Raw genomic sequence first — 13,124 nt, forward strand, 5'->3', positions numbered from 1 at the left:
GGTGGGTTTCGTTAGGGAAGGACACTCAGGCACTTGGGAGAGGCTCAAGGGCGACTCCCTGCTGGGGACACGGGGACCTGGGAGCAGGCCCGGCCAGAGGGAGGCAGGTGACCAAGGGGCTGCAGGAGGGGCGACAGTCCCAAGGACACTGGCCAAGCAGCAGGCTCCAATTTGGAAAAACAGTTTCCTGTTCACTCGGGTCACTCAGAGCCCCACAGCATCACGGGATTACTCCTGCGAGGAGCTGCCTGACACTAAATGCCACCAGCACAGATCCCATTCGTTTCTCTGCTGTGGAATTAACAGTTCGGGTACTTACCGGATTGTGGTCCCGGGATTGTGGTCCCTTTTAGCCTCTGGGGGACCTGGAAGAAGTGTGGAGGCATGTCTGAGTCCACTGGGTTTCCCTGCCCCTGGGGGCCGGTGTCCACATTCTCAGAGGGCCCACCTGCCGCTCCATTCACCCCTAAGGGGGATGAGGGGCTGCACTATCACCACTAGAGAGCCGCGATCAGGAGCTGACGGGCCAACCTCGTCTTCCCTTGAGCGCTGTCCGAGGTGGTCCACACTGGGGAGGCCTCGACATTACTCAGTGCTGGTGTCCTTCCCTGCCTGCCGTGTGGAGGCACCTGGAATCCAGCTCAGGACCCAACAGTGAGGATGTGGCTCGGTGCCAAGGGAGAAGCTGGCTGATGGTCCAGCTGACCCTAAATCCAGGTTCTTTACCCCAAAACGGACTGTTATTCTTGCCACTGCTTAAAAAAAAATGCAGCTACTAATATAGTTGTTGTTCAGTCGCTCAGTCATGTCTGATTCTTTGCCATCACATGGACTGCAGTACGTCAGGCTTCCCTGTCCTTCACCATCTCCCAGAGCTTGCTCAAACTCATGTCCATTGAGTTGGTAATGCCATCCAACCATCTTATCCTCTGTTATCCCCTTCTCCTCCCACCTTCAATCTTTCCCAGCATCAGGGTCTTTTCTAATCCAGTTCTTCACATCAGGTGGCCAAAGTATTGGAGCTTCAGTTTCAGCATCAGTCCTTCCAATGAATAGTCAGGGTTGATTTCCTTTAGGACTGACTGGTTTGATCTAGTGTAGAATTCTAATTAATTTACTGAGTTGAAATTTGGGGGGAGGGATAAAGTATCTTTATAGCCTAATAGTAAAGAACATGCATCTCAGAACCTAGGCTGACATCAGGAGGCCTCATCTCCTTCCGTCTCTGCTCTGACACTGACTCAGACGCGTTCCCCTAACGTCCGCCCACCACCCCCATCACTTTTCACTCTGCGGCTCTGCCCTTATTACCTGCATCACACGTTACCTGTGTGTTTACTTTTTTGTTCGTCTCCATGAATCTGTCCACACGCGTTCCCAGAGCACAAACATCCGGTTATAACGAAGGAGGAGGAACCAGAGGCTCATCTGTAATGACAAGCGCAGGAAGCAGCCTGTGGATCCCCGAGGTCTGAGGTCACAGTGGGCTCACGACACGCCTGGGGGAGTCCCCACCAGCTGAGAAGACAGAACTGAAACCACGGGAGCGCCACAGCCACTTAAGCGAGCATCTCTCACAGTCTTCATGAAGCTTGTCCACGCGGCGTCTCACTTGCCAGACGCGGGGCAGGCAGGCTTCACCCTCCCCTCGCACGCACAGACCCAGGCTCAGAGGCCTTTCCTGGGAGTGAAGACCCCCGGGCAGCAGGGGGGTGGGAATCGGGGTGCACACTTGCCCTCAGTTGGTGGGGGGATGCCCAGGAGGCCCATTGCCAGCCTAGGATGTGCACAAGTTTCAAAGAAGTTACCAAACTAGTTAAAAGACAAATATTTTAATCCAGTTTTCCCATTTTATACTAAAATCATTAATACAGGTCACAAATTGCATTTATTCTAGAAAGCAGTCAGAAGTGTGTCCATCTCTGTATAGATCTTAGTAATAAATTTTATTTGGACAAGAGAACTTGTGCACAACAGTCCAAGAGCATGATTACAGACTGCGGCCCTCCCCGGGGGCACGGGGGTATACAGTATGTGAGACAAGTTGCACCTCAGAGCCGATCATGATCAAGTTAAAAACACCTGACATACAGAATACGTGCTAATAAATTTCCTCCGGGTCATGACCAGCATGAAGAAACCAGGACACAGACGCTCAGCAGACTCTGTGAGTATGCACAGCAATATGCTGCATTTAAGAGTCACAATCAGCTCCACGTAGTGTTAGCATTGAGCCCTCAGGAGAAATCCAAAAAATATCTCCTCCCTGTTTATGCACGGCTAAACTAGTCACACTTCGGGCTGGACAGGGCGGCGGCCACAGCCTCCGCAGGGCCCTGCCCTCGTGGACATGGCGAGGCCTGGTGCTGGCAGTCTCAGCCCAGCCCGGCTGGCGGTCTCCGCCTTCTGGCTGCGCTTCCGTCTCGTGGTCTTGCGGTGGTGAGATCAACCAGCAGGAAGCAAAGGGGCCTCGGCGTCGCATCCCTTCCGAGGAGAACGCTGGGCGATTCAAGTTTCATTCAGTCAGGAAGACGGAAGGATTTAAGGCTTCGGTGACGATTATAATCCTCTGAGAAAAGTGTTTTCCCTTCAAGTCAAGACGAGACAACCGCGTTGACTATACTTTCTCTTGACTCTGAGAATCCCTGGAATCGGTGTAGGCAACTTGCACCTGCAGCCGAGTGTCGCGGGAGGACGGGCCCCGAGGCTGTCCCCGGCCACACGTGGGCACCAGCGGGACCTCGGCTCCCCGGGAGTGGAAGGCCCCCGGGACCACGCCAACTAGTAGGTGGAGGAGGCTGTGCTCAGGGCGTCTTCGGAGATCCTGGTGCTGGCCGGGTGGGTGCTGGCGAAGTACTTGACGTCACTGTCACGGTCCATCTGCAGAGCCATGATGGTCTGCTCTACGGCTTCCTGGTGGCAGCTCGCGGAGGTCAGGAAGTGCTCTGGAAACAGGAAATGCAGACAACTGGAGTTAGCTTTGCTGGATGACAGTGATCCAGACTGACTCACGTTCTACGGAAAAAACCCGAATATAAGAGAATAAAAAATTTACCTTGTTTTCGTAACAGACTAAATCTTGTGCTATCTAATGGCAGCAATGCTAACAAACATATTAAAACTGGTGCTTGTTACAGCCACTACTTGCCTTAGATAGAGGAAAAACTTTTCCAAATACAAACCATCCACACAAAAAGAACCAGAGTCTTGTGCGACAATTCACAGTGATGAATTTCAAAGGAGGAATGGGGAGCAATGTACAGGCCCCTGCATTCTATCACAAAGTTTGTCTACGCAAACCTCTACCTGTCCCTGCTCACGAATCCACAGGTTCAAGGGACATTTATCAGGCGTTTGGGGTGGGGGGGTGCGGTTACAACAAGCCCAATGGCCTTAGTCTCGAGGGAGGAGCTTATCATCTGCAGCAAAGCAGACACTAAGGAAGTGCACATCCCCTGCCTCACACACACACTTCCCGCCCCGACGGCAAGATGGACAGCAGGTGGGTGCCGAAGGCATGGTCCTCGCTGGATACCCAACTGGCCACACTACTGAGTTCAAAGTATGAAGACAGGGTCATGTGGAACAGGAGGGTGAAAATTCAGTGTCCCTCTCCTCGCCCCTGACGCTGTGTCACTTTCCCACAACCCCAGGCCTCCCGCTCAGGCCGCCGGCCCACCTTTCTCCAGCAGAGTCTGTCTCAGCGTCTTCGCGAGCAGCACGCGCACGTTGGGAACCCTGTCGTTCGCCAAGGTGAGCAGGTGGGGCATCAGGTGCACGGCGAACTGGTCCATGGGCAGGCAGTCGTCCTCGATGACGGTCTGGGGACAGAGACCTGCGTCAACTGCTGGCTCCATCAACCAGGCCGGAATGCCGGCTGGAGAAGCCCTTCAGAAACCTCTGAAGCGCCTCAGAGTCCCGCGACTACCTTTACACCAGTATCCCGGGCACTCAGGAACGTGACGTGACGCACTAAGGCCCTGGGAGATGCAGAGTGGAGACCTGGCCGCAGAGGCCTGGCGACACGTTCACCTTCAGAGACCCGGGACTCCAGGCACCAACGGCCGCTACTGGGAGCTCGGGGGACACCCGTCCCTGGGGTGGGGTGCCCAGATAGCAAAGCCCTGCCCTCGGGGACAGGGCAGGAGTGAAGGGGGCCCTCACCTGGCAGACGAAGACGAAGGCCTGCCGCCCGGACCACCGCGGGCAGCGGCCGAAGCTCTCCACCAGCTCCTGGATGAGGTCCGCCCCGAAGGTGGGCGGTGCCGCCTGATGCAGCTTGCGCACCATCTCGCTGACCTGGGGGGGACACGTGGGTGAGCCACACCGCTGCCCGACCTCACCGACACTGCTGCTCCAGGGCCCTAAGGACGTGACCACCTACCAGCTTGTAGGAGATCCAGCGCACGGAGGACACCTTGTCTGCACAGAGGTTCAGGGCGATGGGGCGCAGGTAGTCGTACACGTCCCGGGGGCTGTACAGCTCCAGGAGCAAGATGAGCTGTCTGCAGAGTGATGAGAGAGACAGAAACGCAGTCACAACCCCTCAGCCAGCATGACAGCTGGAGACGGCTAATCGCCGGCAGCATGCGCTGTCCTGGTCGAGCCTGAGAGTGGAACGCACGGCAGGTCAGGTGCAGAGTCAGGTGAACAATAAAGTGACGAGATGCCCCATCCAAAGGCACACAGACCCCGGGAGAGCTGCCCTGCAGACCCTGTCCCAGCCTGGCAAAGTAGAGGAGGCTGTGCCCTCAGGAGCAGAAGCCTCGAGCTCCCACTCCATGGAAAGGCAGCAAAGCCTGTCAGCGCCCCCGCCTGGAAGCTGGCCCAGAAGGCCAGGCGGAGTTTCCTGAGCCGAGACACCTTGCTGATGCCAAGCAAGAGTCTTGTCCTGCTGGAAAGGAGTGGGGAGCACTGCCCGGACAGAGCACAGATCCGGGCAGAGACACAGCCCCAGGGAGGGTGGGGGCTCCGGGGGGCCCAACACACAGGTCTTCCCAGGGGGCAGAGGGCCTCCCTTTGCGCCGCACTGGGCAGCCTCCATCATGTAGGTGGCAACCCCAGCCCAGGGCTGGGAGGGCTCTGGGCAGAGGAGGCCCCCAGCCCCGACCCTCAGCAAAAGGCAACGGCAGCCCACGCTGTGTCAGAGTGCCGTGGGCACGAAGGTTACATGGCGACACTGCCTGACGCGGCGCCCGCAGCCTGGACAGACACCCCGTATCCACACCAGCGCCAGAGGAGGAGGCCGGGCAGGACAGCGCCCGGGGCAGTGACCCTGGGACGTGCGGAAATAAATACCCCAACCCCACACCCAGGCAAAGGTGTCTTCTGAAAATGCAGGTGATGCCCAGCATCCAGAATATTTAATAAAGGCCTCTGACAGTTCAACTGCCCAACTGGAAAACAGGCAATGGACTTGAACAAACATCTCTCCAGAGAACAGGTACAAGCGGCCAACAGCACATGAGAAGGTGACCATCACTGATCACTGAGGAAACGCACACCAGGACCGACGGTGCTACTCTACACCGGCTGTGATACCGGCTATAGCTGAAAAAAGGGGGCGGCATGGGGAAACGCCCCTCTAACCCGGGCACACCCATCGCTGGTGGGGATGCATGAGCCGGCAGCCATTGTGGAAACAGCCATGCAGTTCCTCGATCACATGAACACATAATCACTGGATGATCCAGCACGTCCTCAAAAAACTGAAACCACCACCTCTCCACGGGTGTTCACAGCAGCACTGCTCACGCCAGCTAAAAGGCAGAACCCACCCAGGGGAATGGACTGAAAGGTGGTGTGTTCACGAGAGTGGTGCACACTCGTCACAAGGAACGTCGTTCCAACAGTGGCCCCGCGATGAGCGTGACGGCACGCTGTGTGAAGGGGCCACACATGTGCCTGCGGCTCACGTGGCACCCCCAGGAGGAGACGCTCACAAACCCACGGACGCGACGGGCCACGGGCGGGTGGCTGGGGCGTCCTTCTCGGATGAGGAGATGCTCTAAATGGGATGGTGGGGACACTGTGCCAGCGGCAAAGGTGCTTGTGAGTATTTTACCACAATTTTAAAAAACAAAGGTGACATAGTCTTAAAAAACAAAAATCTGTGAGAACTCACTGCCAGCTAGACCCACATCACAAGCCGTGTGAAAGGAGCTGGACGCCAGACAGAAACGAGGATTCACGCAGTAACGAGGAAGTAAACCCAGGACAGGCAGAGGGGAAGCAACACCCCCCACCCCCCCAAACACCCAGAAGGTTGCTCCGTCGTGAGGACTCACTCAGCCAGCTCGGCTCGGAAGCGCCAGTTTCTACTGTTGTCAGTCACCAAGAATTCCTGAAGCTGATACAGATACTCTCTTCTTTTGTCGATGTGCAGAAGCTGAAGAAACAAAATAAGAACATTCACGAGGACAAGGCAAAGACATGGTTTCCTTTACCCGCTGCTGAATGACTGTAAACCACACGTCAGTCCTTCTGGAGGAGGACAGATGTTGTCTGAAATGTAGGCTTAAGTCCACTTCCCCTGATAACCCCACCCACCTTCAGGAGTCCTCCTCTTCCTCAATCTTTGCTTCCTGGGTCAGGGCATGACCTCCTTTGACCTCTGCTGCGCCCTCCCCCCCACCCCCCCAACCCCAGGCAAAGTGTTACAGGAACACCCCAGGGCCACCCCTGAGGCGGCAACCATGCTCCTACTCACACATCTGTGCCCAGTGGATAGCACTGTAATGGCACACAGTAGGTGCTCATAAATACTTCAGTGAAAAAAATTAATTTATCCCAATAACTGTTCTGTAAATATTTGAAAATAGCTTTATAGTCAATGAGGGTGCAACCTCTAAAAGTTGATGTGTCTATTAGTCACTCAGTTGTGTCCGACTCTTTGTGAACCCATGGACTGTAGCCTGCCAGGCTCCCCTGTTCATGGGATTCTCCAGGCAAGAATATTGGAGTGGGTTGTCATGCCCTCCTCCAGGGGATCTTCCTGACTCAGGGATCAAACCTGGGTCTCCTGCATTGCAGGCAGATTCTTTACCATCTGAGCCACTAAGGAAGCCCCCAAAGTTGATATAAACAGAAGCAAATAAACTTAGCTGTACATCAAACAGACATGAGTCACAAAGAAAGAGTCTAAGTTTAAACTCAGTATTCTGACTCTCTAGCTTCATGGAATACATTCTAACGACAATGTGCTGAACAAGTCCTGACCATTATGTGGCTGGTTTCATGTTGGACTTATTATTGGAGCAATTCTGAAACTTTTTCATTTGCTCAATTAAATTAGCAAATGACTAAATATGGTAATGATGCTAAAAAACAGAGCTTTTACCACAAGAAAAGAAAAAGTGTGAAGAAAGCAGAGGAAATGGTATTGGATTGGAGGTGAAGACACCATATAAACTAAATGTCTTTTCAAACCACCTCCCCAAGCTCTTATCCCCTGAGAACTGAGCTCCAGACGCCCAGGCTCCCCAGAAAGGACCAGGGCTGCCGGTGAGATGGGAGAAGCCGGGCCTGAAAGTGAGACATGCCTGGAAATGAGGGCAGAAAGGACACAGGAGGTGGCTTCAAGGGCTCTCAGTTGCCAAATTTACACTTAAAACAAACAACAGAAATGGATTACTTTACACAGAATAAAAAGGTAATTCTGGAGTCCATATTATTAATTTAAAAAAAACCAACTTCCAAAAAGGCAGAGGAAGAGAAGGAAAAGGTTATTTTTACAGGAGATACTAGTAAGTACAGAGTCACAAAAATAGAAAATCAGTATTTTACAATTCACACAGTCACAAGTGATTCAGGGGGGAGCTGGGTACAGACGCACGAGTGCAGAAGCAGCGGGGAGAGATGCTCAGAGCTCTGAACACACTGCCCACCGAGGAGGTGCCGACCCATGACCAGGAGCCTGGACTCAGCACCACTGGGGCCCCAGGAGCTCACACCGTGTTACCCCTGAGAGGAGACCTGGGACCCATGCAGAGAGGCTGTGCCCCTGCACGCACCACCTGTGGAACTGAATCTGACTAGGCGACAGTGCTCAGACATTTCAAACTGGGGACATTCGGCAAGACCACTGGCCTGGCCTCTTCAAACAGGCCCAGGCCACTGAAGGTGGGAGCCAGTGAGGCTGGTCTAGATCTAAGGGACTGAAAAGGCACTTCAATTCAACGTGCGATTCCCCACTGGGTTCTGAGTCGAGGGGACAATTCAGGACAGTCTGAGAAACTATGATTACAATTCTCTTGCACCTCAGACTTACAACTACGGTAGCTGCCTAGGACTAAACCATTTATGGTCAGCGCTGCTCCTACTGGAGACCAGGGTCCACGTCAGAGGGTGAGGACAAGGGGGCCTCTCAGAGTTCCCATACACCACAGAAGGCTGAACATCTATGGGATTTTCTGTGTTCAGTTCAGTAATGTTTGAGAAAAAAATGTACTAACGTTTGTAACCATGATCTAACATCATTTCCAAATGAAATTCAGTGTGATCGTTAAATTAAAACACTAAAGTGACAGCAGCAAAACTGATCCGAGTGGGACTGTTTTCTAAGTCACCTTTTGCCATCAAACTCATGGCTACATTTCTCACGGAACACATGGGAACCTATCATGTGTGGCAGTGTGGAGTCAAAACTCTCAATCGACAGTGGAAGTCTAGTATTTTAATGTAAAAGAACGTAAAAGTTACCTTCAGAAAGTCGTGCAAGTGCTTCAGGACACCTATCCTGACTTCATCGAGGTCTTTTAAAAATCCATTAAAAATTGGGACCAGGTCTGCAGCTGTGAGCTGGTCTCCCAGGATGACTGCGAGCTCGTGGATGGAGAAAGCTAACGTTCTTCGAACCTTCCACTGCAGGAGTGAAGACAATGGCGTCAGTGAGCGGAATACAAAGTCCTGGTGCTTTAACGTCTGGACAGTACAGGGAGGCTAACGTATATCTGAACAATGTTATTTACCTCAAGTGAAATCAAAATAAAACAGTAATAATAGATACCCAGTTTAAAATGCTATCAAAAACTGGCAGAATAATGTCAAGTCCCTCAGAGTAGGTATCATTCCCCCCTTCACTCAGGAAGGAAAACAGTGCTTGGTGAGCATGGTGGAGCCGCCTGCGTGCCTTCGCAGCACTGGGGGCCCGACTTCCTGGTGTCCCCCTCCTGACTCCACACGGTCTACCCTGGATTAAAAAACCTCAAAACGTATTCTTAAAGAACTGGCTATTAGAGAAATACAAGATTGGGGAAATATCTTGAAGGCAGCCCTGGAAAAGAACTACTCAACAGGAATGCCCTGCTTTTGTAGGAAACTTTATGTCAAAACCTTCTTCATGTGGCCTTAATTTAAAAATTCACTTTGTTATTTAGCTTCAAACTTTACTTGCTGAGAAGCTGTTTAGGACAAGGGATTAATCCCCATTCCCAAACACCAGGATCTCTTCCTGAGACAGGATGCTGTGCCCACAGTGACTGACGTGTGCCCCACGGAGGAGGACAGGGCGCTCGGAGGAGCCCTTCCCCACCCTGGTCAGAGCCGTCCCGTCACTGTCACCACAGCCACAAGAGGCCGGGGAGCAAGGGTGGAGAACTGCTCAGACAGGGTCACCGGCTGTGTGGAGGAAGCATTTCTGACACTGTTTCTGGGGGAAAGGAGGCCCCACTTTCTCAAGAACTAATCTGCACATACATTTCAAACAACAGCACCAGCGCCTCTGTGAGTTAGGGGCATCGGCAGTTCAAATGGGAGGCACATTCTAGCAGTTTGGTCCAAAAGAAGGCATGGTGTGCGAGTGGAGGGAGGAGCCTGGCCCGCAGGGAGACCCTCTGCGCACCGCCCCCCGCCCGGCCCCCAGGTCTGCCCGGCGGCCCCGCACCTGCATGTCCGAGGCCAGCGTCTCATAGGTCTCGCGCAGGCAGTGCCAGTTCTGGCGGCCGAGCGTCAGCGCCACGCCCGGCAGGCTGTAGGCACAGTGCTTGGCGATCTCGGTGTCCACGGTCTGTGCCCGTGAGGGGTCGGTCATGGACAGGTACTGGTCAAGCAGGGCCTGAGGCACCACGTCCTAAACGAGACAGGTTGAGACTTTGCAGGTTAGGCACGCTTATGTTAAATATCTGGATTTAACGCAGCGTCTCATACAGTAGCAAAAAACCTGTCTCCACGTCTCTAATAACTGAAAGCGATAAGAAAACATGCGAAGGGAAATACATGTATCAGTGAGTAAAAGTACCTCTAAGAGAAAGACGACAAACAAGACCTTAAAACAGAAAACGGCTTAGACGATGATAAGAACTGTTCACTAAATTTACAAGACATCAGAAACAAGAGCAGGTGGTTCAGTGCTGGCAGAGATTACAGAGTCTGGAGTGACCCAGAGACCCAGGTGAAATGGGTCTGCTCCCGCGCCATCATCAGCCAGGATCTTAAAACTACCACCACCTCCTCCAGAGGGGAATTTTAGCAATTATCTATGGAAACCTGAAGTGTGCACACCTCTAACAACTTGTATGAATGATCTTGGGTGGTACAGCTTTGCAAGGAGCTACAAGATAAAGGCACAACTGCTGCCTTGGGTGAAAAACCAAGTGGGTGCTGGAGGAGAAAGCTGTGAAGGAAGCTCAATTCTGTACTTTGTAAACCTATTCTCTATTTTTAGAAAATAAAGTGGAAACTCATGGAAGCAATAAGACAGTCTTTATGTACTGGCTTGGAAAAACCGTGCTTTAAAACACTGAATATGGACTCCCTTCTTAATCAACAGAACAAACAAAAATCAAGGATGTGCCCCCTTTGGCCCAGGCACCATCATGATGCATGGGCTTCACCTGTAATGTCATAGCACACCTACACACCCACCACAGCCCTGCCCACATGGGGGGGGGGTGGGGGGGGGTTGCTGTGCTGGAGTGGGGGCGGAGGTGGATCTGCGTTCCAGTGCAAAGAGCTCCAAGACACAACGTTTTAAAAAGAAAAGAAAAGAAAGGTACCACCACACCCCAGTGGTCCCACTTGAAGCCTCTGCCTCAGGTCACCCTGCGGCTGACGGCACCTCATGGCGGCTCTGGCCCTGTGTCCACATTCTCCTCTCTGAAATCCAGCTCCACCTGACAAGCCACACAACCCAGGCATGAAGACCAGACATGACAGCCTGGCTATCTCTGAAAGACAAAGGTGCGCATACATGTGCTCACGTGCCCACAGACACGCTCTGAGGAAATATGGAGGGCGGCTGTGGTCACCCTGGGGGGCAGGGATCATGGTGTGAGAAAGAAAAGGTCTCTGCTTGTCCTCCACTGCTTGAATCTTCTCATCAAAAATATGACACACAAGCTCTCCTTTCTAAAACATCATCAGAAGGGCCAAATTTGGGGAGAAATGGGTTGAAAAGTGGAGTGAAAGTAACATGTTTGGGGTCACTGACCTGGACTTTAGCTCTCCTTTCCTCATCAGGGCTGAAACCACTGCTGGTGCCCGAGTCTGAGTCATTGTGAATGTAGTGGAGGGCAGAGTCCATGGTCTGTTGGGAGAAAAGTCACTTAGACAGCCGTCCCTGTCGGGCAGCTCCCTGCTCTTACACCATTTAAGCTGCTCACCTTTCACGACCTCCAAAAGACAGGAATGCATATAAAGTCTTCATGCTTTTCAACATTTATAAACAGATGTAAGATCTCCTAAAAGTTCCCCTGCCTCAAATCAAACTTGCAGAATAGGCTGCTTAAGGTTTAAAAATAAATTCCAGAAGAAATGTAATTGAATGTAATTGAATGAATGTAAAAGAAATGTAATTGAAAAGCAAAATTGAAAAGGCCGAAATATCTAAAATTAGTGATCAATAAAAACAGTACTTAGAGAGTACTACAGTCAAGTCTTCTACGGTATGTCGTATGCAGTTTTTCTTCTACTGTTTCTATTCCTGGCTATTTCTAATTTCACAAATACACCTTGTTTTCTTGTCACAGATGACACTGTAGCACGGGCAAAGCCAGTGCAGGACACAGGCCGGGGGGCCAGCACAGCCCGCACCCACTCCTGGCCTCAAGTCCCGATCTTCGCTCAACACCGTGCTCGCTGCAGGGAGAGGCTGGGCAGAGACCCAGCGCCTCGCCAGAAAGACACGGGAGGAGTTCATCACCCCGACAGAGGGCTCTGCCCCCCGCGGTGAGGGACACCCACACCTGGGCTGCGGTGGGCAGGACGGAGCAACTGCTAACTCCAAGCACCAGCCGGGAGCCTTGGGTGTCACAGAGATGGCACGCGGTGACTTTATGCAGAAGGGGGGGGGCACCAGGTGGCCGTGATGAGCGCCACAGCCGCCCGAGAACATGTGCCTGCCCCGTGGCACCCTCACCTCCTCACTGATCAAAGGCCCAGCGGTGTCATGGTCAAGCCGGCAGCTGGGGAGCTCGTCCTGGGGGGTCCTCCGGGCGGCCTCGCCAGCCTCGTCGCCGGCATCCAGGCTGGAGGCGCGCAGGGCAGCAGCCAAGACGTCCACCTGTGCTGTGGGCCGAAGGATAGGCTGTGAGTGGGGCCGCCACGCGGGACTCCCCCTGCGCGGACGCGGTTACGGGCTCAACGAGGCGCAGTGTTCTGGGGACACCACCCTCGAGAAGCTGGAAGAGACCGCTATTGTGGTCAATCATTAGTTTTCCAAGGGAAGAAGTAGAAAACTAATACGTTTTCATAAGATTAAAGTGTTTACCCACTACTGTGCATTATTCTGCGTTAGTATGAGAAGAGGCGCTATCTAGTCAATTTCAGGGTCAGTGAACTATGTTTCGGGGACCATGAGCGGGACTGGCTTACTTACTAAGCCACCTTAGCAGGAGAGCAGTCACACAGACCCTGCCAACATAAAACACGGGAATTACAAAGACGTCTGTGGCAGTCACATTTAAACATCTCACATCTTACTCTGGTTTATTTATATTTTCCTCTTTTTTTTTTTTAAGTGAAATCAGTGACTTGCCCCAAACACAGGAATCCCAAACAAGCACTATCTTGCTCTCAGGAAAGCAAAACAACAGACTGCCAAGCAGCAGTGCTGAAGTCTGGCAACAGCACTTGTCTACGACTTTGAGTTACATCATCTGTATAAAAGTCGTTCAAAGTGAAGATAA

At 52.6% G+C, this 13,124-nt stretch overlaps 1 protein-coding gene across 4 annotated transcripts in view; it reads right to left on the minus strand.

The window, feature by feature from the left end:
- Window positions 1–1,816: 1,816 nt before the first annotated feature.
- PPP4R1 (protein phosphatase 4 regulatory subunit 1) overlaps window positions 1,817–13,124 on the minus strand; it is a 48,683-nt gene continuing 37,375 nt past the window's right edge. For all 4 annotated transcript variants that reach the window (XM_061131096.1, XM_061131094.1, XM_061131095.1 and 1 more), the window contains 9 exons: window positions 12,356–12,504; window positions 11,429–11,524; window positions 9,884–10,069; window positions 8,701–8,862; window positions 6,288–6,388; window positions 4,385–4,505; window positions 4,165–4,299; window positions 3,680–3,821; window positions 1,817–2,945 (listed from right to left, as the gene is read on the minus strand). In XM_061131096.1, the coding sequence (XP_060987079.1) occupies window positions 2,782–2,945; window positions 3,680–3,821; window positions 4,165–4,299; window positions 4,385–4,505; window positions 6,288–6,388; window positions 8,701–8,862; window positions 9,884–10,069; window positions 11,429–11,524; window positions 12,356–12,504 (1,256 nt within the window). In that variant the 3' untranslated portion in view covers window positions 1,817–2,781. The remainder of the gene's footprint in view (window positions 2,946–3,679; window positions 3,822–4,164; window positions 4,300–4,384; window positions 4,506–6,287; window positions 6,389–8,700; window positions 8,863–9,883; window positions 10,070–11,428; window positions 11,525–12,355; window positions 12,505–13,124) is intronic.

This window comes from Dama dama, chromosome 27, assembly GCF_033118175.1.
Source record: "Dama dama isolate Ldn47 chromosome 27, ASM3311817v1, whole genome shotgun sequence".
In the NCBI taxonomy this organism is placed as follows: Eukaryota; Metazoa; Chordata; class Mammalia; order Artiodactyla; family Cervidae; genus Dama; species Dama dama.